The sequence below is a fragment of the Oncorhynchus mykiss genome, chromosome 11 (genome assembly GCF_057628025.1).
Source record: "Oncorhynchus mykiss isolate SJ-2025 chromosome 11, ASM5762802v1, whole genome shotgun sequence".
In the NCBI taxonomy this organism is placed as follows: domain Eukaryota; kingdom Metazoa; phylum Chordata; class Actinopteri; order Salmoniformes; family Salmonidae; genus Oncorhynchus; species Oncorhynchus mykiss.
The window spans coordinates 68,715,634-68,740,716 of record NC_143032.1 but is presented as its reverse complement, the minus strand read 5'-3'; the positions used below and the strand labels follow the sequence as shown (position 1 = coordinate 68,740,716).

At 41.2% G+C, this 25,083-nt stretch overlaps 1 protein-coding gene across 1 annotated transcript; it reads right to left on the bottom strand.

Moving 5' to 3' along the window:
• Nucleotides 1-1,953: 1,953 nt before the first annotated feature.
• Nucleotides 1,954-25,026, bottom strand: LOC110536271 (vacuolar protein sorting-associated protein 37B). Its single transcript, XM_021621965.3, has 4 exons — nucleotides 24,736-25,026; nucleotides 10,086-10,257; nucleotides 5,368-5,450; nucleotides 1,954-5,026 (listed from the first exon to the last, which is right to left on the bottom strand). The coding sequence occupies exons 1-4, from the start codon at nucleotides 24,838-24,840 to the stop codon at nucleotides 4,544-4,546; spliced, it is 843 nt and encodes a 280-aa protein (XP_021477640.1). The 5' UTR covers nucleotides 24,841-25,026; the 3' UTR covers nucleotides 1,954-4,543.
• Between the last annotated feature and the right edge of the window lie 57 nt (nucleotides 25,027-25,083).

Here is a 25,083-nt window from a genome sequence, read left to right as displayed (position 1 = left end):
AAAAGTATTTGGCTTTAAATATACTTAACTATCAAAAGTAAATGTAATTGCTAAAATATACTTGAGTATCAAAAGTAAAAGTATGAAGCATTTCACATTCCTTATATTAAGCAAACCAGATGGCACAATTTTCATGTTTTTGTAAAATTAACAGATAGCCAAGGGCACACTCCAATACTCAGACATAATTTACAAATTAAGCATTTGTGTTTAGTGAGTCCGCCAGACCAGGGATGTTCTCTTAATAAGTGTGTGAATTGAACCATTTTCATGTCCTGCAAAGCATTCAAAATGTAACGAGGACTTTTGGGTGTCAGGGAAAATGTATGGAGTAAAAAGTACATTTTCTTTAGGAATGTAGTTTAGTAAAACTTGTCAAAAATATAAATAGTTAAATACAGATACCCCAAAAAGAGAACTTAAGTAGTACTTCAAAGTATTTTGACGTAAGTACTTTACACCACTGTAAACAAGTATATTTTCAGAACAAAAAAATAACATTATTAACCGGTTCTCAAGATTTTAAAATAACAGTTCTGTTCCAGAACACTAGAGATGACTTTCGTTGCTGGTTCTGTTGCCATTCCTCCAAAAATGTGTTTTTTGTTCTGTACCCTGACCAGGTCATGATGTAGCTATGATAACGTAATGCGGCAGGGTAGCCTAGTGGTTAGAGCATTGGACTAGTAACCAAAAGGTTGCAAGTTCAAATCCCCAAGCTGACAAGGTACAACATCTGTCGTTCTGCCCCTGAACAGGCAGTTAACCCACTGTTCCTAGGCCGTCATTGAAAATAAGAATTTGTTCTTAACTGACTTGCCTAGTAAAATAAAGGTAAAATAAATAAACATCTGCACATCACTTGGGTGCATTCAAAATCCACTATGTTTTGGCTGTATCAGAAAGGGTTTAACACTGGATAGAATTTGCCAAAGCTAAATTAGTTTAATCATAAATGAGAAGTCGACAATGAATTCAAAGCAGTGTAGATAGTTCCTAAGTCGAGTGTCCGGTTTCATTGACATTGATTGTTAACATTTTTTTGTATTGGGCACACCTGCAGCCAACCTGTCATATCATTATCCATACACTTCAGATTTCTGTTTAGATTAGGAAAAGTCTGAATATGTTCATTTTTAGACCATAGCTAAATATTCTCCCAGGGACATCATACACACATACACGGGGAGAATCCTAATTACATGCTCTGTGCTTCCGTCTCATTCTCAAAACCCATTGGCTTTCTCATCCAGAGGTCCCGCCTCTCTGACCTCCTCCAATGGATTTTGAGAAGGACGTGAGAGGATGCAATTGAGACTCTCCCCTGTTGTCCAAGGAACATCATATACTAATTATACTTCATGGCAATGTCAGTAAATAAACACTAGATGGCGGTCTTGTTTCAATATACCCCACAGCTTGATTTTACCATCAAGAGTGGCTATTGTATTGTAATTAGGATTCATAAAAATAAAAAAAAAAGTCATTTAACTCCAATGTTCATTATAACATTTAACATTATCAAGATGTGACAATGTATACATCTTCACAGCAAAATATATTAACAGTGAGACAGTAGGTAAGCGTGGATATGTTCCTAATGGTACCCTATTTCCTACATAGTGCACTACTTGTAAACAGAGCCTTATGGGTCCTGGTCAAATTTAGAGCCCTATAAAAGGAATAGGACTGAGGCCTAGGCCGTAGAGGGAGATCAACTCCATTGACAGTTGTGCACTGTTAAAGAGCCACCAAGCTCAGATGTCATTGTTAACCTCACATTTTGGAATATAACCTTTCTAAGTATTCTGAATTAAGTTGAAATGGCCAACTGTACCAGCTCTACTCCCTAACAACCTACATTAAACTTACAGATCAAGCTTTGTGATTTGGTGTGATGAAACTCGAGACAACAAATACATTTAATATAAAATAAAATAAAAACACGATTGATTCACCATCCTTAAAAATAGTTTTATAATTCCACCAACCACATCTACAATCTTAAAATCTAAAAGACCTACAACATTACATTGCATAACATAGCAAACAATGTATGAAAATGAGTACTACAAATGTCTATTTTAAAGCAGCCCAAACAGCTGAATTATGCCCGTTACAGACAAACAGCTAACTACAGCAGAGGAAATCAATGATTAATTTCAGAGTTTAACAGTTTAAGTTAGAAATGCAAGTTCATCAAACCAAATGGGTATATAATAAATCACAAGCAAACTTATTGCTCCGATTGTGGACCATTTATCAAAAATATGCATTTGTTTGTTACTAGACACATTTTTTAAAAACTCTAGGAGTCCCATTGTGTTGGTGAAACATATATATGCATAAGAACAGAAATAGTGGTCACCCACCTCAGGGCAAGCAAACCACCTTCTATTGATGGTATAAAGAAACTGTACAAGTACCACACAAGCATTAGGCACAGTCCCTGAAGACATACCTCTCAAGCACAAATTCAGAAGCAAACTGAAGCGGTGGCACCAGCCCCATAGCACCAGTTAGGAGAGTTGAATCCTGACAGGCAGACAGAATCAAGCCTTTCTTGCCCCCAGGCATGCATAACCATCACATTAGTTGGAGAACTGAACTGGGGCACAGCCAAGGGGAAGTAAAACATTGATGGTAGGGTTAGCAAAGGGCTAGGAACATACTATACATGTACATCATTAGGCTAGGGGGATCCAGAGCAGCAGAGCAGTCAAGCATGGTCAGTGTTCACAGATCGAGTATAGAGCAGTATGATTCTCCATAATCAGTCCAGTGTAGGCACTCAGTGGCTCTTTAACAGTGCACAACTGCAGCATTTAGGACAAGGTAACAAACAACTGTTTTAGGATGTGACTCCTTCAGGATAAGTATTTGTAATAAAAATGGTGCAAGAGACATTTTAGATGGGTACTAAATTATGTTTGATCCAGACTCCATTTCCTGAATATGGTGTCTGGTGTGAAGAAACAATAGGCTACAAACGTTCAATTGTGCACACTTCAAACTACTGCCATATGGGTATAAACCTAACAAATGGATATGCAGGAAGGTATGAAAATAGTAATTTACGCAACGGTTACTCTATAAACAACTTCAGAGACATTAAGATGACATGGAATCTTTGGTGTTCAGTCAATATGATCCGAATCAAATCTTTAGAGCCCAACACAAACATTGTCTACATACAGAGGGAGCTACTGCTCACACAACTGTGGATGACTGGCTCAGTTATATGCTTGATTTTACATGGACTACATGGTTATATCACAGATTAAGATATATAGACTAAATCTTGTTTCAACAGCAATGACTTAAAACATCAAGAATGATACGCTTTAGAACATGTACCCAAGTAAAATCAAGATAAAAAGTTAATTCAATGATGAAAGGAGTGATGAAGGATAAGAAAAAAGGTGAAAGGCAAACAAATGGCTCAACTTTCAAGCATAAAATATGCTTATTAGATAAGTGACTAAAATATAGTTAAGGAACATGTATTATATGGCCATGGACAGATCCTTCATTAGGCCAGAGCAAGAGGCCCAGGTTTCAGTGTGTTTGTGACAAGAGCCCCACCCACCCTTATCAGTGCATGTTTGTACATATCTGCCCTGAGCGACAGAGACCAACTGACCTCCCTATTGGATTGAGCATGCGATCCATGCAATCCTTTGACAAATCCCTGTGCTGGAAAAGAGATGCACCCACCTCACAATTTCTGTAAAAATGTCTGTCCACTCCTTCCTGGCAAAAATAAGCATCCAGCAAGACATTAGTACTCTAAATATATATTAATTAATTTAAGAAGAAGTCTCAACATTTCTAAGTACCCTATGGAAATAAGTCAGTAAGTCAGAATATAATGGATACAGGTTTGTGCAGATATACCTGGGAAATAAGTTTTAAAAACAGCACAGTAAGGTCTCTGTTCGTTTTGCATATGGTTTGCCAATACCTTCCGTGAACAGTCTCTGGTAACGCAACATAAAAACAACCAATTGAAATGACACAGTAGCTCAGATGAGAAACAGCGTTGAATGGCTATAGTCCCCCTTCCCTTTAGATACCTCAGACGAGGCACCGTCAGGAGAAAAGGGAGGACTGAGGACATTACTGAGGGGCATGGACTGTCTGACTGGGACAAAGTGGTGAAAAATTAGGGCTCATTTAACTGGGGTGATGGCCGGTCCAGGCTACTGAGGCCAGTGAACCATACATTAACATTTATTTCACTTTAGACTACATCTAAAGCCCTGTCGCTGAGGGATTTAGCTTTGCAGACATAGGCAGACTGGTAGGTCAAGTCCTTTCTGGGGTGTTGTAGCAATGGAGTTCTGATTCTGGTGAGAAGAGTGCAAATTCAATCCCGATGTTGTATAGATTGTTTTTTTCTTCTTCAGTTGGACGCCCAGACCAGCCTTGGCAAGTCAATCAACCCCCTTTGTGATACGTTGCACCGTATTCATAGTTCCAGCGAGGCTGCAGTGCAAGTCCACTGCATGTACTGTAATGCACCTGTACTGTGGTCCCTTCACTACTGAATCATGAAGCCAGACTGTGGAGCCATGCGAGGGGGAGGCCTCTGAGGCAGGGCAGGGGGGTACTGAGACACAAAAGGGTGCTGGTACCCAGGCTTGACACTGAGCAAAGGGTGGCCCGCCCTGGGGGGGATAGGGGGGTATGGGGTGGCAGGGTAGGAAAAGACAGCAGGCTGGGGCTGGGGGGCTACAGCTAGGGGTTGTTGGGTTGGAGGGGGAGGGGGGGCTCTCCTGGGCTGAGGCACTGGAAAGGGGTTGTGGTTGTTGGCCTCTGTGTATAGGGGGGCTGGCCTGGCTGAGACCTCCTGAGGATGGGAGCAGGAGACTGGGACCCGAGGCAGCCGTCCACCCTTCAGCACCATCTCCTGCAGCTTGTCAATCTTCACCCTCCTCAGGTGGGCCAGCTTCCTGTTGCTCTGGTACAAGTCCATGAAGGCATCCAGGGTGACGTCCCCATCCAAGAAGGAGTCCGCCATGTTCTGTTTAGAAAAGAGGGACGGTTTAAAAACATTCCAAGAAAGCAGTCTGGAGATTCCATGCAAACCTTTTATGGAAAAAAAAATAATTATAATAAAGCATAAACAATGTGATGAATAGATGTGAGGATTCGACAGTAACAAAACTAAAGAACAAACGCAAGGTGTTCCCCCAACTTGTAACTATCAGGACCATAAAGTCAGATTAATAAACCATAAATGGATAGGGCCTCTGGGCCACAGCGGAAATAAAAACAGGAACGGCAGGACACAGTGTTTAAACTGATGCCGCAGGACACATTAGGCCATCCTTTGACAGAGAGAGGTGTTGTAATGCTGCTTACCTCTGTCTCCTCTTCAATCTTGGCTCCCTCTGCCTGCAATAGAGCAAGAAATGTTTCCAATGAACTGTTTCCAGAGCTGTGGTCTGTGAACAGAAGAGAAAAAATAAACAAACAAAGTTACAATTTTGTTTTCTACTGTAGCTAGAATTCATCATGTCACAGTGACAACACTTGGAAATATGTGGTCTGAACAGAGGAGAACGGAAAGGACATGACAAAAGTTGACATTTTGTTTTACGACCGCAACTAGAATTAATCTCAAATAGTCGCCTCTCATAGTCACACGACTGTTGAAAATACTGCTGAAAATAATGAGTAGGCCTCAATAACATGAGACAGTCACATGATGACTGCTACAGAAGTATAAGGGAGTATTCAACCAGTGAGCAGGGAACACAGACACACAGCTCCATATCCAGCCGTCACTCATTCTCTACAACAACCTCTGACACCAAAACCAAGGCCTCATTACGAGTTGTCAGGATAGAACCACTCTGAACAAAGAGACTGACTGTCTTTCATAATGAGTGGTGAACTGAAATAGATTGGGGCCTGCGTCTGTAAATGCACCCTACTCCATAAACAGTGCACTACTTTTGACCAGAGCCCTTTGTGAGTATGGGGTGCTATTTGGCCCAGTCAGAGAGTCTCCAAGGAAGCTGAACGAGAGGCCAGCCTGGTTCCTGTGTTGTGTCAGTCTGCTGACTGAAAGACAATACCAGCTGGAGCTGCTGGAATTACATGCAGAACCTGACACCAAAGCAACCAGATCACACAGCAAAACTCTAGGTTTATGATCCCTAACCACTAGTGTGGTGCCAATGCCAACTCACCCACATTTCACCAACACTGGACAAATCACACCTTACAGAAAGACATAACTCATGTAGCCTAGAAGACGAGAGCATGAGTGGTTGGAAAAATTTGTATGCAGAATTTTTTTTAATCATATCTGTTATTACAATGTTTGTGTAATAACAAAATAAGTATTGTAAAGTATTGTAATACGTGTGTAAACCCATGACTTGTCAGAATAAGACAGATCTGAGCTATACATCAGGGAGCTCCAGCAAGAAAGACAGAGACAGATAGAAAAGGAAAGATCGAGAAAACACGGTAAAGCCTAGACAAAGACCTGGCCCCCTCCACCTCCCTGCGCAGTGCCAGATAAAACTGGCTTAATTTAACCAGCTTCCCCGGGCGTGATGCAAGGCGTTTCACAGCTGCCCCAGCCAACAGAGTGCACCCACTCACAGTGAATTACCACAATGACAGAGAGAACTACTGTCTGTCTAATATCACAGGAAAACAACATTTAAACAGAGAGGACAGGGAGGGGAAGTGGTCATCGGTCCAATTGACATGCCTGAGATCATTTGATTTATTTGTGAACTAGACATGTTCCAAGTATAGTCTATTAGAACCAAATCCAAGCATACTGTAGGTGTGAGTTGCAGAGTGAAGTGTTAGGAGGATAGAAGCTCTTCCTCTGGCCCAGCCAAATGACTCTCATCCCCTCTCCACTCTAATGAGACAGACACACACAAGCATCAGCACTTCTCCACACAATGGAATGATTCTCCACCTCTGAAAGACCAGAGTGGAACACACACACAGATTGGACCAGGGATCATGAGACTGCCATTTAGTAATGGATACAGACCAGCCTCAACTGACAGTGAAGGGGGAGTTTTTTGGCCTCTCTTCCTCTCGCTCTTTCCCTCCCTCCCATGCTTTTTTTGCCCGCTGTTGTACTAAGGGGCAGGGGGGCACAGTCTGTCCTGCCACCCTGGTCCCCACTCACTGCCACCCTTGAGAATGTTCTGAAGCACCCGTGTTGCAGTTGCTATGGTGGAGGATGGAGGGAGTCACTGTATGCGAAGGAAACACACGTACCAAACAATACTGGGTTGATTCTGCCGTAAGACCATGCTTTTCATCTGGGTCACATGGCTGAGTTCAGTTGCTCCCAGCGCTGTGGGCTGTCTCCCAAATGGCACCCTATCCCACTATATAGCGCAAAAATAAGGTGCCTTTTTGGGACACAACCCTGCTCTGTCCTTCCCATGCAGATGCACTATGGCTGCTGCTTACAGCAAATCTACAACTAGGATAGCCAGCACACAGGGAATCTGGTATCCTACATTTGACAAAAGCCCTCTCGCCATCAACAAACAAATGGCAGGTGGCGAGGCCTTCCATGATATGGGGGGGCAGCTTCCACTCAGCCCAGTCCAAGCTCTTCTCTGTCCTGGCACCTCAATGGTGGAACCAGCTTCCCCCTGAAGCTAGAACAGCAGAGTCCCTGCCCATCTTCCGAAAACATCTGAAACCCTACCTCTTCAAAGAGTATCTTAAATAATCCCACAGCACCCCCTTAGACACAAAAAAAGTATTTTGTGAACTAACACACACTAATTTCTAGCTGACTTTACTGATAGCTACTTTATTGAGGAAAAATGTACGTACTAGGACTGTGATATTTGGTTGACCCACCTAGCCATCTTAAGATGAATGCACTACGTCGCTCTGGATATGAGTGTCTGCTAAATTACTAAAATGTCAATGTAAAAGCACAATACCATCTACTGTGTACAAAAGGAGGCAGAGAAAGAAAGCCTGTTCAGCTGCAGGGTAAATGGCAGCCTATGCATTGAGGGCCAAATCACTGCTCTTGTGACGAGAGGAGAATACAAAGACAAACTAACTTTATCAGTGAGTGCTACATCCACCACAACAAAGACTGAAGTGAAATGTTGGCATGCTGTTTGGAGGGGGCTGCCTGGCAACCTTCGCGTCATACCAGGTCATAAGTATCAGCAGTCAATTTATTCAGTGGCGTAGGATGCACCTCCACAGGCCCCGCAAGACAGGGGGGATCCCCTAAAGCTCGGGGGCCCCCCAGATAGCATAGGAACACGTCAAATGTAACACAAAATGTTAAGAATTACAGGAAATTAACTTTAAAACCGCAACATTTTCTCTCAGCCTCATTGCAAAATATGTCGATTAGCGTGAGATTAGCTATTAGAATTGCACATTTTTCTCTCTGACCCATTTAAAAATGTGTAGAATTGCAATAAGTTAGCCATTTCCCTACAAAACTTGCCTGGACCTTAAAAATAAAATACAGAAATATCTCATTTGCATAAGTATTCACACCCCTTTACTATGACACTTCAAATTGAGATCAGGTGCATCCAATTTCCTTTGATCATCCTTGAGATGTCCCTACAACGTTGAGTCCACCTGTGGCAAATTCAATTGTTTGGACATGATTTAGAAAGAAACACCTGTCTAGATAATGGTTCCACAGTTGAAACTACATGTCAGAGCAGAAACTATACCATGAAGTCCAAGGAAGTGTTCATCGACCTCCTAGATCAGGGATGGGCAACTTTGATGGTGGTGGGGGCCACAAAAAAACAGAACTCCTCATGGGATCCGCAGTGGCTCATGGGTCTACGTACTCACATCCCCCAGAAGGATATAGCACGTCACCAATCTGGGCTTTATGGAATAGCCAGACGGAAGCATGACAGCACGATGGGGGTTTGCAAAAATGCACATGAAAGACAGAGCATAAGGCAAAATAATCTGTAGTCAACGAGACAAACATGTTACTATTTGGCCTGAATTGCAACACACTATGTCTGGAGAAAACCAGGCACAGCTCATCACCGGTCTACTGTGAAGCATGGTGGTGGCAGCATCATGCTATGCAGATGCTTTTCTGTGGCAGGGACTGGTATGGATCAAGGGAACATTGAATGGAGTCAAATACAGACAAATCCTTGAAGAGAACCTGCTTCAGAGTGCAAATTACCTTAGACTGGGGCGAAGATATACATTCCAACAGGACAATGACCCCAAGCATACAGTCAAAACAATGCTGGAATGGCTTCAGAACAAAAATGTTGCCTCATCCAAAGCCCAGACTTGAATCCCATTGAAAATCTGAGGAAAGACTTGAAGATTGCTGTTCACCTCTGCTCCTCATCTAACAAGGAGGAATGGGAGAAAATCCTCAAATCCAGATGTGCAAAGCTGATACAGTCATACACAAGACGACTCAAAGCTGTAATCGCCGCCAAAGGTGCTTCTACAAAGTACTGACTCAGAGGTGTGAATACTTATGTCAATGAGATATTCCTGTATTTCATTTTTTATACAATTGCAAAACATTCTAAAAAACATGTTTTGACTTTGTCATTATAGGCTATTGTGTCCCTCCCTCCCTCAATTCAATGCTGGATCCTGCTCAATACTGGCAGAGATTAGCTACTGCGGGAGGGAAAATTAAACTGGGTTAGGGCCACTATATGGGCCTTCTGATGGGAAAAGCTGGAGAAACTGGTCAGGTCTGTGTGTCATAATCCAATGGAAGAACAAACAAGAGGAAAATATTATGCAAACTCACAAACTACCCGCCATGACAGTAAATTACAATGTTCAAAAGCTCAAATTGAGTTGTCAATTTGGCAATCCGGGTAATAGCATTGACCTTCTTCAAACCGTCAAGCCATCACACAAATCATGTCAACCAAAATAAAAGTTGTTTATCATATCAACCTATTCATGTCAACAGTAATGCATTTCAAATTCAAATATATAAATTCAAAACAGTAAGAAAGCCTCGTCTGAGCCAGAATGGCCAATAGGGCAGGAACCCTAGTCTTGTTTCTGTAGCGTCTATTACCTAGTTTAACATGTATTACCTAGTTTGGATTTGTGAACCTGGTAAGCCTCGAAGCTCTCCTGTAGGGAGCTGTAGCACTTGGTGAGCTGGCTCTTCTGGTGATTCAGTCTGGGCTGCAGTTGAAGGTTCTGCTCTGCCAGGCTCCGGTTACTGGCCAGGATCATCTCCTTGGTCTGTTGCACCTCCTGCATCTACAACATACAAAGGATCACACAGACATTGAGTATGATTATATGAATTGAATAATGCGATTATTGTGGATAGTCAGATAAATACAATAGATTAAACAGTTTGCAAGAAGAAAGATTTCCCTAATAATCCTGTTTACATGGACATCAGAAAATCGGCAATCAAAATAAACATTCTACCACAGTGACCATGTTATTTTTGGGAAGCATACTTGATTCGGAGTTCGGATATACAGTATAAAGTTTGTATGTGAAAACTACTTCTAAGTAAGCATATTCTGTTTTTCTGAACTACACTCACATAAGGAGTGCTAGCACGTGCGCTGATCAAATACACCACTGGAACGCTGATTCAGATGTTTACATGTTACTGCAGCGCAATGGGTGTATTTTTTGTTGACAATTTTGATACCTTTTGGAAACAAAACACATTTTATAAGGAGGATGGGATCCACCAGCATAATTTGGGTTCCTGGATCCTTTCATAAGGCTGCATTGAGACAATGGCTTATCAGTGACCCAAGCACAGCTTAGTTAGTCCCTACCATTGTGTCGATGAGTTGTCATAATGCTACTACAGGGGCCTCCCGGGTGGCGCAGTGGTTAAGGGCGCTGTACTGCAGCACCAGCTGCGCCACCAGAGACTCTGTGTTCGCGCCCAGGCTCTGTCGTAACCGGCCGCGACCGGGAGGTCCGTGGGGCAACGCACAATTGGCCTAGTGTCATCCGGGTTAGGGAGGGTTTGGCCAGTAGGGAAATCATTGTCTCATCGCACACCAGCGACTCCTGTGGCGGGCCGGGCGCAGTGCGCGCTAACCAAGGTTGCCAGGTGCACGGTGTTTCCTCCGCTGGCTTCCGGGTTGGATGGCGCTGTGTTAAGCAGTGCGGCATGGTTGGGTTGTGTATCAGAGGACGCATGACTTTCAACCTTCGTCTCTCCCGAGCCCTTTTGGGAATTGTAGCGATGAGAGAAGATAGTAGCTACTAAACAATTGGATACCACGAAATTGGGGAGAAAAAGGGGTCAAATTAAAAAAATATAAACAAATAAAATAAAATAAATAATGCTACTACAAAGTACATTATACCAGGGGCGTTGGTAGACACAATAACACTATGTTCCTCTAACTGCCCTGAATGCCTCTGCTGATCCTACAGCTATTGTTTGCAGTAATCAGGTGCCAGAGTTATATTGTTAGCACTGAGGCAGTGTATTCTAGTAGGAAGTTCACTGCGTGCAGCCCACCTTGCAATAACAAAAATAACATGAGCATGTATACTTCTGCTAAGCTTCCCAGTGATCACATCGTTACGACTGCTGCAGAAATTTGCTTGAAAGAAATATCCAGATCCATCAGAAGTTGTTTTCACAATATAGTAGCCATATCTAGGAAAACCAAAGTTCCAAAAAGGCTGGGTCTAATATAGTCACACAAGACATTTTGTAGTGATTCCTATGTTGTTAATGTAAATAATTTGTTGGTCTGTGGTGTGTAATGAGGAGCAACCAGATGCTGCACTTGACACATTTATGAAATGGCTAATTCCAGTTACTAGCATGCATCCATTAAGAAAATGACTAAAAACGGTTAAATCACAGTGGAATGATGAGGAATTTTTAAAAAAAATGTATGATTGAGAGGGATGAGGCAAAAGGAATGGCAAATAAGTCTGGCAGCACAAAAGATTGTCAAATGTAATGCAAATAGAGAAATCATGTGACTAAACTGAATAAAACGAAGAAGAAACTATACTATGAAACAACGACAAATTATATAAAAGAATGAGAGTAAAAAGCTCTGAAGCACCTAAATAAAACTTTGGCCAAAAAGGCAAACTCAGCTCCTTCATCACAAAACCCACTGATATCGCTAATTACTTTAATGATTTTTTTAATTGGCAAGATTAGCAAACATAGGCATGACATACAAGCAACAAACGCAGACACTACACATCCAAGTCTAACTGATCAAATGATGAAAGACAAGCATTGTAATTTAGAATTCCGTCAAGTGAGGGTGAAATTCTTTGTTGTTGTCTATCAACAATGAAAAGCAACCGGGGTCTGAAAACTTGGATGGAAAATTACTGAAGATAATAGAGGATGATATTGCCACACCTATTTGCCATATCTTCAAATTAAGCCTACTAGAAAGTGTGTGCACTTAGGCTTGGAGGGAATCAAAAATAATTCCGCTACCTAAGAATAATAAAGCCCCATTTACTGGCTCAAACAGCCAACCAATTAACCTTGTTGCCAACCCTTAGTAAAAAAATTGTGTTTGACCAAATACAATGCTATTTTACAGTAAAGAAACTGACAACAGTCTTTCAGCACGCTTATAGGGAAGGACATTCAAGATGCACAGCACTTACACAAATGACTGATAATTGGCTGAGAGAAATTGATGATAAAAAGATTGTGGGGCTGTTTTGTTAGACTTCAGTGCAGCTTTTGACATTATCGATCATAGTTTGCTGCTGGAAAAACTTGTGTTATTGCTTTACACCCCCTGCTATACTGTGGATAAATAGTTACCTGTATAATAGAACACAGGGGGTGTTCTTTAATAGAATCCTCTCCAAACTAATCCAGGTTGAATCAGGAATTCCCCAGGGCAGCCATTTAGGCCCCTTACTTTTTCAATTTTTACTAAAGACATGCCACTGGTTTGAGTAAAGCCAATGTGTCTATGTACAGTACCAGTCAAAAGTTTGGACACACCTACTTTTTTTTTTTTACATTGTAAAATAATAGTGAACACATCAAAACTATGAAATAACACATGGAATCATGTAGTAATCAAAATAGTGCTAAACAAATCTAAATATATTTTATATTTGAGATTCTTCAAAGTGGCCACCCTTTGCATTGATGACAGCTTTGCAAACTCCTTGCATTTGCTCAACCAGCTTCATGAGGTAGTCACAATGGAATGCATTTCAATTAACAGGTGTGCCTTGTTATAAGTTAATTTGTGGAATTGCTTACCTTCTTAATATGTTTGAGCCAATCAGTTGTGTTGTGACAAGGTAGGGGTGGTATACAGAAGATAGCCCTATTTGGTAAAAGACGAAGTTCATATTATTGCTAGAAAATGCTCAAAATAGCAAAGACAAACGACAGTCCACCATTACTTCAAGACATGAAGGTCAGTCAACACGGAAAATGTCAGGAATTTTTAAAGTTTCTCCAAGTGCAGTCGCAAAAACCATTAAGCGCTATGAGGAAACTGGCTCTCATGAGGACCACCACAGGAAAGGAAGACCCACAGCTACCTCTGCTGCAGAGGATAAGTTCATTAGAGTTAACTGCACCTTAGATTGCAGTCCAAATAAATGCTTCACAGATTTCAAGTAACAGAAATCAACATGATCACAAGAATGGTGAGCAACTGTTCAAAGGAGAATGCGTAAATCAGGCATTCTTCGTCGAATTGTTGCAAAGAAACCACTACTAAAGCACACCAATAAGAAGAAGAGACTTGCTTGGGCCAAGAAACACAAGCAATGGACATTAGACTGGTGGAAATCTGTCCTTTGGTCCAATGAGTCCAAATGTGAGATTTCTGGTTCCAACCGCCGTGTCTTTGTGAGACGCAGAGTAGGTGAACGGATAATCGTCACATTTGTGGTTCCCACCGTGAAGCATGGAGGAGGATGTGTTATGGTGCTTTGCTTGTGACACTATCGGTATTTAGAATTCAAGCTACACTCAAGCAGCATGGCTATCACAGCATTCTGCAGCGATACGCCATCCCATCTGGTTTGCACTTAGTGGGACTATCATTTGTTTTTCAACAGGACAATGACCCAAAACACACCTCCAGCCTGTGTAAGAGCTATTTGACCAAGGAGAGTGATGGAGTGCTGCATCAGATGACCTGGCCTCCACAATCACCCAACCTCAACCAAATTGAGATGGTTTGGGATGAGATGGACCGCAGAGTGAAGGAAACGCAGCCAACAAGTGCTCAGCATATTTGGGACCTCCTTCAAGATTGTTGGAAAATCATTTCTCATGAAGCTGGTTGAGAGAATGCCAAGAGTGAGCAAAGCTGGCATCAAGACAAAGCGTGGCTACTTTGAAGAATCTCATATATTTTGATTTGTTTAACACTTTATTGGTTACTACAAAATTCCATATTTGTTTTTTCATAGTTTTGTGGTCTTCACTATAATTCTACAATGTAGAAAATAATACAAATTAAGAAAAACCCTTGAATGAGAAAGTACAGTGCCTTGCGAAAGTATTCGGCCCCCTTGACCTTTGCGACCTTTTGCCACATTTCAGGCTTCAAACATAAAGAAATAAAACTGTATTTTTTTGTGAAGAATCAACAACAAGTGGGACACAATCATGAAGTGGAACGACATTTATTGGATATTTCAAACTTTTTTAACAAATCAAAAACTGAAAAATTGGGCGTGCAAAATTATTCAGCCCCTTTACTTTCAGTGCAGCAAACTCTCTCCAGAAGTTCAGTGAGGATCTCTGAATGATCCAATGTTGACCTAAATGACTAATGATGATAAATACAATCCACCTGTGTGTAATCAAGTCTTTGTATGAATGCACCTGCACTGTGATAGTCTCAGAGGTCCGTTAAAAGCGCAGAGGGCATCATGAAGAACAAGGAACACACCAGGCAGGTCCGACTGTTGTGAAGAAGTTTAAAGCCGGATTTGGATACAAAAATATTTCCCAAGCTTTAAACATCCCAAGGAGCACTGTGCAAGCGATAATATTGAAATGGAAGGAGTATCAGACCACTGCAAATCTACCAAGACCTGGCCGTCCCTCTAAACTTTCAGCTCATACAAGGAGAAGACTGATCAGAGATGCAGCCAAGAGGCCCATGATCACTCTGGATGAACTGCAGAGATCTACAGCTGAGGTGGGAGACTCTGTCCATAGGACAACAATCAGTCGTATATTGCACAAATCTGGCCTTTATGGAAGAGTGGCAAGAAGAAAGCCATTTCTTAAAGATATCCATAAAAAGTGTTGGTTAAAGTTTGCCACAAGCCACCTGGGAGACACACCAAACATGTGGAAGAAGGTGCTCTGGTCAGATGAAACCAAAATTGAACTTTTTGGCAACAATGCAAAACGTTATGTTTGGCGTAAAAGCAACACAGCTCATCACCCTGAACACACCATCCCCACTGTCAAACATGGTGGTGGCAGCATCATGGTTTGGGCCTGCTTTTCTTCAGCAGGGACAGGGAAGATGGTTAAAATGGATGGGAAGATGAATGGAGCCAAATACAGGACCATTCTGGAAGAAAACCTGATGGAGTCTGCAAAAGTCCTGAGACTGGGACGGAGATTTGTCTTCCAACAAGACAATGATCCAAAACATAAAGCAAAATCTACAATGGAATGGTTCAAAAATAAACATATCCAGGTGTTAGAATGGCCAAGTCAAAGTCCAGACCTGAATCCAATCGAGAATCTGTGGAAAGAACTGAAAACTGCTGTTCACAAATGCTCTCCATCCAACCTCACTGAGCTCGAGCTGTTTTGCAAGGAGGAATGGGAAAAAATTTCAGTCTCTCGATTGTCAAAACTGATAGAGACATACCCCAAGCGACTTACAGCTGTAATCGCAGCAAAAGGTGGCGCTACAAAGTATTAACTTAAGGGGGCTGAATAATTTTGCACGCCCAATTTTTCAGTTTTTGATTTGTTAAAAAAGTTTGAAATATCCAATAAATGTCGTTCCACTTCATGATTGTGTCCCACTTGTTGTTGATTCTTCACAAAACAATACAGTTTTATATCTTTACGTTTGAAGCCTGAAATGTGGCAAAAGGTCGCAAAGTTCAAGGGGGCCGAATACTTTCGCAAGGCACTGTATGTCCCAACTTTGACTGGTACTGTATGTTGCAAAAAAAATGCCCTCTGGGGCTTCTATTACCATAAATCTAACTAAATGTGTACAAACTGATAGCGAAATTACAGACGCTGTTAGCTAAATGCTAAGCGAAAATGAACATAACTAATTGCAATGACTCGAGTCATTTTACCACATGACTCAGGTCAGTCTCATATTGCTACATGGACAGAAAAAGCAAGTAGCTTGGGCGTGAACAGCATCATGTGGCCCAGCTTTGAAAATTAATTAACTAGCCTAATAGGCAGTAGAACACTTCTTCCAAAACAAAATGATCTTGTCATGGAATGACAGAAGCCAGCCAGCAGTATGGACTTGGGCTGCGAGTGGATGGGTATGGATGGTGACAGAGAGAAAACAAAATTTCAGACAAGGCCAGAGGCTAAGTGCATTCATAACCACTGTGCTTCACACACTGTACTGCCGTGACCTGACCAAACCATACAACCAACTAACTAACTAACTTCTCAGAACCGTGTCTCAATAAGCCACTCCAACGCAGTGCACTGCAGAAAAAAAAACAGCCTTAAATAGCATCCATGACTGCAGGCTTGTTCTGTCAACCCCCCCCCCCCCCCAAAAAAAAACACTTTTGCAGGGGAAGGAAATAGTTAATGACTGGATCTCCACTTTCTCTGTACAGTGACAGAAGATGAGGCATAAATTTAACAGGAGAACACCAAAACTGTCACACCAGACAGCCTGTGCTGCTCACCATATTCATTTTCTTCCTATTTAAGATGCCATATGACGTTATTATGCTGAAGGCAGAGGCTTTTAACTGTGTGGGGATTGAGTACAGCGGCCGTATCTGTATCAAGTGGCTCAGAGTAGGTAGGGGTGCTGATCTAGGATCAGTTCAGCCTTTTAGATCATAATTAATATGATTTTATGGACAGGGAACACCTAATCCTAGATCAGCACTCCTACTCTGATGCTTGATAAACACACATACAGCCACAGAGCACAGAAGGCCAGAGGAAGCATGACACACAGACAGAGGCTTTCATTTGGAGCCTCCTCTGGAGCTCAGTCAGGGCTCCAGACTGTGACCATCTAGTCACATTGCAAGTGCACGAAGCCATTGTCATTTATTTTATTTTTTTTACATTTACTGTTAGATTAATACATGGCTACTAGCAGTAGGTGTTAACTTTAAGGCCAGAGGTGGTGTGTTATATGGCCACAATACCACAGATAAGGATGATGTAACAACAGCCTTTATCACTTTACAGAAATTCTCCCCGAACCCAAAAGTTCGGGGAGTTAGTTCTAAATAAAAATGTTATGCTCTAAAGTGTAAAAAAAAAAAAAGATAATCTAAACACAATATAAAGCCATCTATTAACTCACTGTAATCTAAAATATCAATAGTATATGGTTATGAATACTCCTTCCTTTAATGAAGGTTGAGTTTCAATGATATCATCAAGGCCCCTTTTCAGCCTATTAGCAGTCAGTTGCCAATAATGTGATTGGTCTCCAATTGTCCAAGTAAAGAGAGTACTTCTTTAGTTTGGGCATAAAAACTAATAGTCCCCGTCTCAAAGAAGGAGGCTTTGTAGACCGAAAGCAAGAACCTTCTAATATCAGGCCAAAAAATGTCAATAGACATGATACTAGCAGTTCGGTGGCTATGAGTAATGGAACATCCCCTCGTTTCTCTATTGCTAGAGGAATTAGGCAGGGTTGTCCAATCGCCACTCTTTTATTTATTGTAGCCAACAATTTACTGGGAATTGAAAAGGGATCAGTATCTAACAAATCTGAGAATTTAAAAGGGATCCGTATTTTTGGTAAAGATATAAATATCAGTCAATTTGCAGATGATATTGCCCTTTTACTCCCTTGGCTATTGACAGAATCAAGAAATGTTATATGGCCTCTGGGTTGACTCAACCCTAACAAATGTGATATCATGCCAATTCACTGCTGTGACTCATGTCAACATTGCCTCCCTACCTGTTAAAAACAAAGTTAAATATTAAGGAATTTTTAATCACAAAAAATGTTTCAGAGAATCTTTCAACATTGATAGTATAATTCATTGCATGAGAGATTCTTTAAGTCAGTGGCTGCAACATGATGACTCAAAATTGAGTTGTGTTCTTTTGTGCAAGACTGATGGTTTATCTAGAATACTTTACCCAAGTCAATTCCTTTTTCTTTCTTCTAAAAACATCAAAAATGTAAATTGTTAGATTTATTTAGAGGAATAAAACACATATTTGGAAATCAACATTTGTGAAAAAAACTATGATCATGGATGTTTACTTACTAATGATTTTGAGTTGTTCGTGGGTACTTTTAGGATTAAATGGTTGAAATTGTCTGTTTAATCCTACCTCTGTGGTATCATATCCCTAAAAGTCTGTAAAAAATTGGTGGACTTGAATTCCTAATGAAATGTGATTTTGACCCATGAAAATTACCTGTGAAATTATCAAAGTTTCACCAGCAAATTACATTTTCTAGAAAGAGATTAAAATTGATAGGAAATTCATTTTCAAAGGACTTTGGTTTGACAAGGGCATTCATTTTATCATTAGAGTTATGATCTAGCTAATATGTTTTGAGTTTCCACTTCGTCATATGGTGGGTGAATTACCTAATTGAATTAGCCACCAATTGTGCAAGTTCTCCCACTTAAAAAGATGAGGCCTGTAATTTTCATCATAGGTACACTTCAACTATGACAGACAAAATGAGAAAAACAATTCCAGAAAATCAGAAATTTTTTATGAATTTATTTGCAAATTATGGTGGAAAATAAGTATTTGGTCACCTACAAACAAGCAAGACTTCTGCTCTCACAGACCTGTAACTTCGTCTTTAAGAGGCTCCTCTGTCCTCCACTCGTTACCTGTATTAATGGCACCTGTTTGAACTTGTTATCAGTATAAAGACCCCTGTCCACAACCTCAAACAGTCACACTCAAAACTCCACTATGGCCAAGACCAAAGAGCTGTCAAAGGACACCAGAAACAAAATTGTAGACCTGCACCAGGCTGGGAAGACTGAATCTGCAATAGGTAAGCAGCTTGGTTTGAAGAAATCAACTGTGGGAGCAATTATTAGGAAATGGAAGACACACAAGACCACTGATAATCTCCCTCGATCTGGGGCTCCACAAAAGATCTCACACTGTGGGGTCAAAATGATCACAAGAACGGTGAGCAAAAATCCCAGAACCACACGGGGGGACCTAGTGAATGACCTGCAGAGAGCTGGGACCAAAGTAACAAAGCCTACCATCAGTAACACACTACGCCGCCAGGGACTCAAACCCTGCAGTGCCAGACGTGTCCCCCTGCTTAAGCCAGTACATGTCTGAAGTTTGCTAGAGAGCATTTGGATGACCCAGAAGAAGATTGGGAGAATGTCATATGGTCAGATGAAACCAAAATATAACTTTTTGGTAAAAACTCAACTCGTCATGTTTGGAGGACAAAGAATGCTGAGTTGCATCCAAAGAACACCATACCTACTGTGAAGCATGCGGGTGGAAACATCATGCTTTGGGGCTGTTTTTCTGCAAAGGGACAAGGACGACTGATCCGTGTAAAGGAAAGAATGAATGGGGCCATGTATCGTGAGATTTTGAGTGAAAACCTCCTTCCATCAGCAAGGGCATTGAAGACGAAACGTGGCTGGGTCTTTCAGCATGACAATGATCCCAAACACACTGCCCGGGCAACGAAGGAGTGGCTTCGTAAGAAGCATTTCAAGGTCCTGGAGGGGCCTAGCCAGTCTCCAGATCTCAATCCCATAGAAAATCTTTGGAGGGAGTTGGAAGTCTGTGTTGCCCAGCAACAGCCCCAAAACATCACTGCTCTAGAGGAGATCTGCATGGAGGAATGGGCCAAGTGTACCTATGATGAAAATTACAGTCCTCATCTTTTTAAGTGGGAGAACTTGCACAATTGGTGGCTGAGTAAATACTTTTTCCCCCACTGTATAATATTAGTGCACATAAAGATGAAGGCAATTCATCTCTATTGAACTAAAAAAAAAAAAAAAATGTTGTAGTCCTATTTTGGCCTATTTGTTAACCCAAAATTCATGACAAATCACTGGTTGCATATCTAAATATTTTCAATCATGAATTCCTGTTTGGACATGTTAGAACATATTTATTGAATACCATCTCAGTAGTCTGTCACTTCTTAATAAAACATTGTGAATGACATTATAATAACTTATAAGATGATGCCTCAAATGTATTGTGTGACGCTGCACACATTTTTTGAGGGGGGGGGGGGGGGGGGGTTCCACCTAATCATGACCTGGTCATCACCAACTGAAAAAGTTAGTAGGGGGAAATGTTAGTCTGGAGCCCTGTCGGGCCAATAGAGGATTGCAGAGCCCCGTCTAGCCAAACAGGGAGTGAGATAAAGAGGACATGTCTCAATGTCAGGCCTGGTGTCACAACGTTGCCTCTTTGGGGTGGCGAGCCCATCCCTCTCTCCCTGCCTCCCCCTTTCCTCCTTCAACTAGGCTGCTGTGGCCAGAGAGACGTTGTAAATTCCTGAGGATCTCCTCATGGACACACAGTATAGAGAGAGTACATTTTCATAGAGAACCAAGGAATTCCTTCCACCTCACAGAACTTGAGGTACGAACAAATTTCATGTTCCGGAGAAAGTATAAAAGATCAGTGAAGAATCCAGCTACGAACTGGTCCGTTTGTTACAACTTGGGGAAGCTCATGGGAGACGGTGTGGCTACATTACCATAACGCTGTTTATATAATAGCCTCAGATATGAGGTTTACATCTAATTGTTGTATAAGATGAATGAGTGAGTATGATACTGTTTACACTATTTTACAATGTGATTTTGGACTGTTTAATGAAGGAAAACTTAAAAAGGGAATTGGAGTTAACTAAATCACAGGACCGCCCCTGAGCCCAGTTAGGGTCAGGCGTCCTGGGACAGCCCCTTTCTGCAATTCCGAATAAAACCCATTATCACTAGACCATGTTTTTCTCCATTAGGAGGGGACAAAGGTTGTAGACCATTGCTGAATCTTTTAACCATACCACGTGGTTAAACTCTTAAGATTATCGATACCGACAGAATAAGAACAAGTCTTTGATATTAATTACTAGTCTGCAGCTAGGAATTCGGTATCATTGAACGCGAAGAACAACAACTGCCGAAACAACCATTCTATAAGAAATGAATGAATGTCACTCTGAACTATATCCTCTAACAAAGACAGAGACAGAGAGAACGAAACTCTCCAACAGAAACAAACTTTTCACCAGCGATCAAGACGACACACTGAGCGTAAATATATATATTGATTGCAATTGTTCCCGAATGAGTGAGTGTTCATGTGCAAAAGATTAGCATTTCAATTGTTAGAATTATCACTCTGTAGTGACTTCTTAGTCGACCCCCACTTCCCTTTTGTCTAACAAGCCACCATGCCGGTTTAGCCCACTAGGGCACATTCTCCTATCATTTCTTGTAAACATATTTACTGTTTGTTTATGCATTTCTGTGAATTACTTAGTAATAAATAAATTGTTTAAGACAATTGACGTATGGATGACTCATAGTGAAGACTGGGTTCGTGCAGATAACCAACAATTTACAACGTTTGGAATGAGACTAACGTGAGGTAAAGTAAATAATCCATTAAGTCGAAGACTAATTGATCAAATAAAATATCTGAAAAGTTATTTCCTTGGTGCCCCGACTTCCTAGTTAATTACCGTTACGTGATTAATCAGTTGATCGCATAATACTAATTAGAGAATCTTTGATAAAAAAAACTGTAAGTCAATTTAATGATAGTAAAGACACGACACTGGTATAGGTCTAGTTACATATCACAGTCTCTTATTCACTGACTGATACTGGCTTACACCTGTGATTATGTTCTTTTACTTTCGCAGGTCTCTTTAACTACAATCACATCAAAATGGTGACAATGTGGCTCTTCTCTACAGCTCTACTGAGAAAGAGGCTTTGCCTACTGAGACACTGATCATGGAAGGAATTCACATAGAGAGAATGAATGACTGTACACAATCCGCTTAAACTCAAATTCACTTAGAATTTGTACATTTCACATGTTAAGTTAATCATAAGATACACCATGTGGTGATAGACAACTAGGTCACCCAGCACCCTGGCATCCAAATCCTCCCTGTAACATTTGTTCAAAGGGAACTTTCCTTGCTTGATATGCTATTCTTAGCTGGATGTGTTGGGTAGAAAATAGTGTGCAGCTTCTGCTGCCTGATCAAACCAAGGCCAGTCTGGCAGCTATAGTCCCCGTCTGTCCCTGACTAACATGCGCGCGCACACACACACACTATTAGAGAGCGCAGTAAAATAATAATCCACAGAGTTAACTTAGAACAGTAGGTTTATATCTACTGGTAGGGCACAAGTTAGTCTACATCGGTTGTTTACAAAGCATGTGACAAATATCATTTTATGTCAATGTGTATGAAAATGTATGCACTCACTACTGTAAGTCTCTCTGGATAAGAGTGTTTGCTAAATTGTTAAAATGTAAATGTTGATTGATGTCTGGCTGCCAGACAAATATAAAACAGTCAGTGTGTAGCCTTTGATACAAAACCAAGGTAAACCAAAAAGAGGAGACTCGTGTAGATTCAGACTGAGATTATTCTTCAACTCAAATAACAAGAACAGACCAAATTTAAATGTAACCCCATTTGCACACAATTACTGGGCCGGCGAGGGCGTTTCCAAATGTGTTAGCTACCCGGAAGTGTACACGTGTCTATACTTACGGGTATGCATTCAATGAATTCTCATTCCTGGAGCAGTACACAGTGTACTTACTTACTGTACCTGCTCAGATTACATTCACATGTTCAGAGCTGTGACAGCCATCAGCTTCACCTTTGTCCCCTTACAATATACACACACATATGATAAAGGTGCAGAACTTCCCAACTTACTCAATGAGGTGTGTCCTGAGTTAGTCAGAACTGCCTTTTCCAGTCATTAGGAGCACTTCGCACTTATCTCACTGTGTACCAAATGGCACCCTATTCCCTACATAGAGCAGCACTACTTTTGACCAGGTCCCTGGTCAAAAGAGGTATAGGGAATAGGGTGCCATTTGGTACACAGACTATGACTAATTCCCTCCACTGACAGGTCAATACACAACCCTATGTAACCTGTAATGACATAGCTGAAGGTCCATGGTTGGTAACCTACAGCATTAGCTCTGTGATATATAGCCCTATCGGCATTCGACTCCATTGCCACAAACTGTTGCTGCATCATACAGAGTAAAAGGAAACCATGGTCAGCTAGAAACAGATAGAGGGAGTAATAGAAAAGGAACTTGGACTATAAAAAGCTGATCTCTGATGATAGCACATTGAGACAAGCAAATCAATGTTTGCTGGTTTCATTGATTATTTTACAATGTCAGTTAAAGACCTTACAGATTGAAGGCCTAGATCCATCTGTAGGAAAGGAGGATTCTATGGAATTCATGTCTAGGAACCAAGTAAGTTCACCCTCACATACAGTGGGACAGCTAGGTTATTGTTTTTTGTGTGATACTAGAAGTCCTGACAAAGGAGGACTCTAAAAACTTAAGCAATCATTAGTATTAAGCCGTGGAGTGGTTTACATTCAATATAATCTAACAATGTACTGAAAGTTATTCTGTTTAGTTGAGCAGAATGCCATGGCACAGTTTGCAACTAAGTCCATTCAGCAGCTGACAACGCCATGCTTGTTGTCATCAGTGTCCTTACAAATGACCAATTGTGGTCATATGCATTTATTTAATAACAAACTGGGTTCAGCGCAGGGTTCCCCTGGGCTAAAAAGGATGCTGGTTATACAAGTGAAAATGTTATCTTTTTTAGATCAGGCGCAAGACCATGACTTCGGGGCATTGCACCAATTTAAACAGAAATAAGTGTGAATACCTGCCCTATTGGGTCTTGCAATTGACGTTTCACAAACAGATCCTTTCTGACCAGCTGAACTGTATGTCATGTCATTTCTGCAGCTTGGCAACATAGCGTACAGTATTTTGCTTTGTCACTCACCAACCACAATACCGGACTCCCTCCCCAGAGAGGAAGTACGTATTTTTACTATTTTCATTACATGTTGATCAATATGAATCTACTACCAAGACAAATATTGGAAGGATTCTGCCCATTTTAACTACAACAGTGTTGTCGTGTTTCTTGTACTGTCAATCACTGCGAGTGTTTTTACTTGTTACGCTGTAAAATGGCAAACTGCAACAGTGCTTCGATTCTACGAAACGTCTCGAGTTCCAGGAAGGTTACTTCGAGTAAGAAAGCAACGTTCTAAAAAGGTCGTAAAAGAGCGTAAACACACCTGACATCGAAATAAGCTACTCTACCTCCCCGCACATAAGAGGTAAAATATAAATATATATATTGGGAAGTATGCCATTGTTCCGCAAATTCTTAACTTTCCCTGGAGGCTTCGTTGCCTACCCTACAAGCTGGCGAAAGCTAAACAAAGGGATTGACATTGAAACAATGCAGCAGAAAACCCAAGCGATATAGTAATATTGTTATAGTGGCTTACCTCTTCCATTTCTTGGACAATGCTGTTGAGTTTGTCATCATCTTCAAGCAATTCGTTGAGCTGTGTCATCGAGTACGAACTAAACTTGTTCCCAAAACCAGACATTTCTGTCACAGCTGTGTTCCTCTCTTTGCCTCGCGGATCCTTTCGGTGAAGGGCCTTCACTTCACCAAGTTTACGCGATCCGGAGAATAAACAACAGCATCAAGATAGGTGACTGGCTGAAGATACAAAAAAAAAGAAGCTAAAGAAGAAGCTAGAGTATCACCGGAAGCTGTGGGTCTCTAGGACAGGATTGGTGGGGATTTGACATCATACCAAAGACAGTACATTACAGAAAGTATAGTT

What these genes read in the sequence shown, in the direction of transcription:
- LOC110536271 (XM_021621965.3), bottom strand. Translation starts at nt 24,840, where the DNA reads ATGTCTGGTTTTGGGAACAAGTTTAGTTCGTACTCGATGACACAGCTC. An exon ending in TTGTCCAAGAAATGGAAGAG is followed by an intron (nt 10,258 to 24,735) that starts GTAAGCCACTAT and finishes TGTATGTTGTAG; the next exon opens with ATGCAGGAGGTGCAACAGAC. An exon ending in AGATTGAAGAGGAGACAGAG is followed by an intron (nt 5,027 to 5,367) that starts GTAAGCAGCATT and finishes TTTTCTAAACAG; the next exon opens with AACATGGCGGACTCCTTCTT.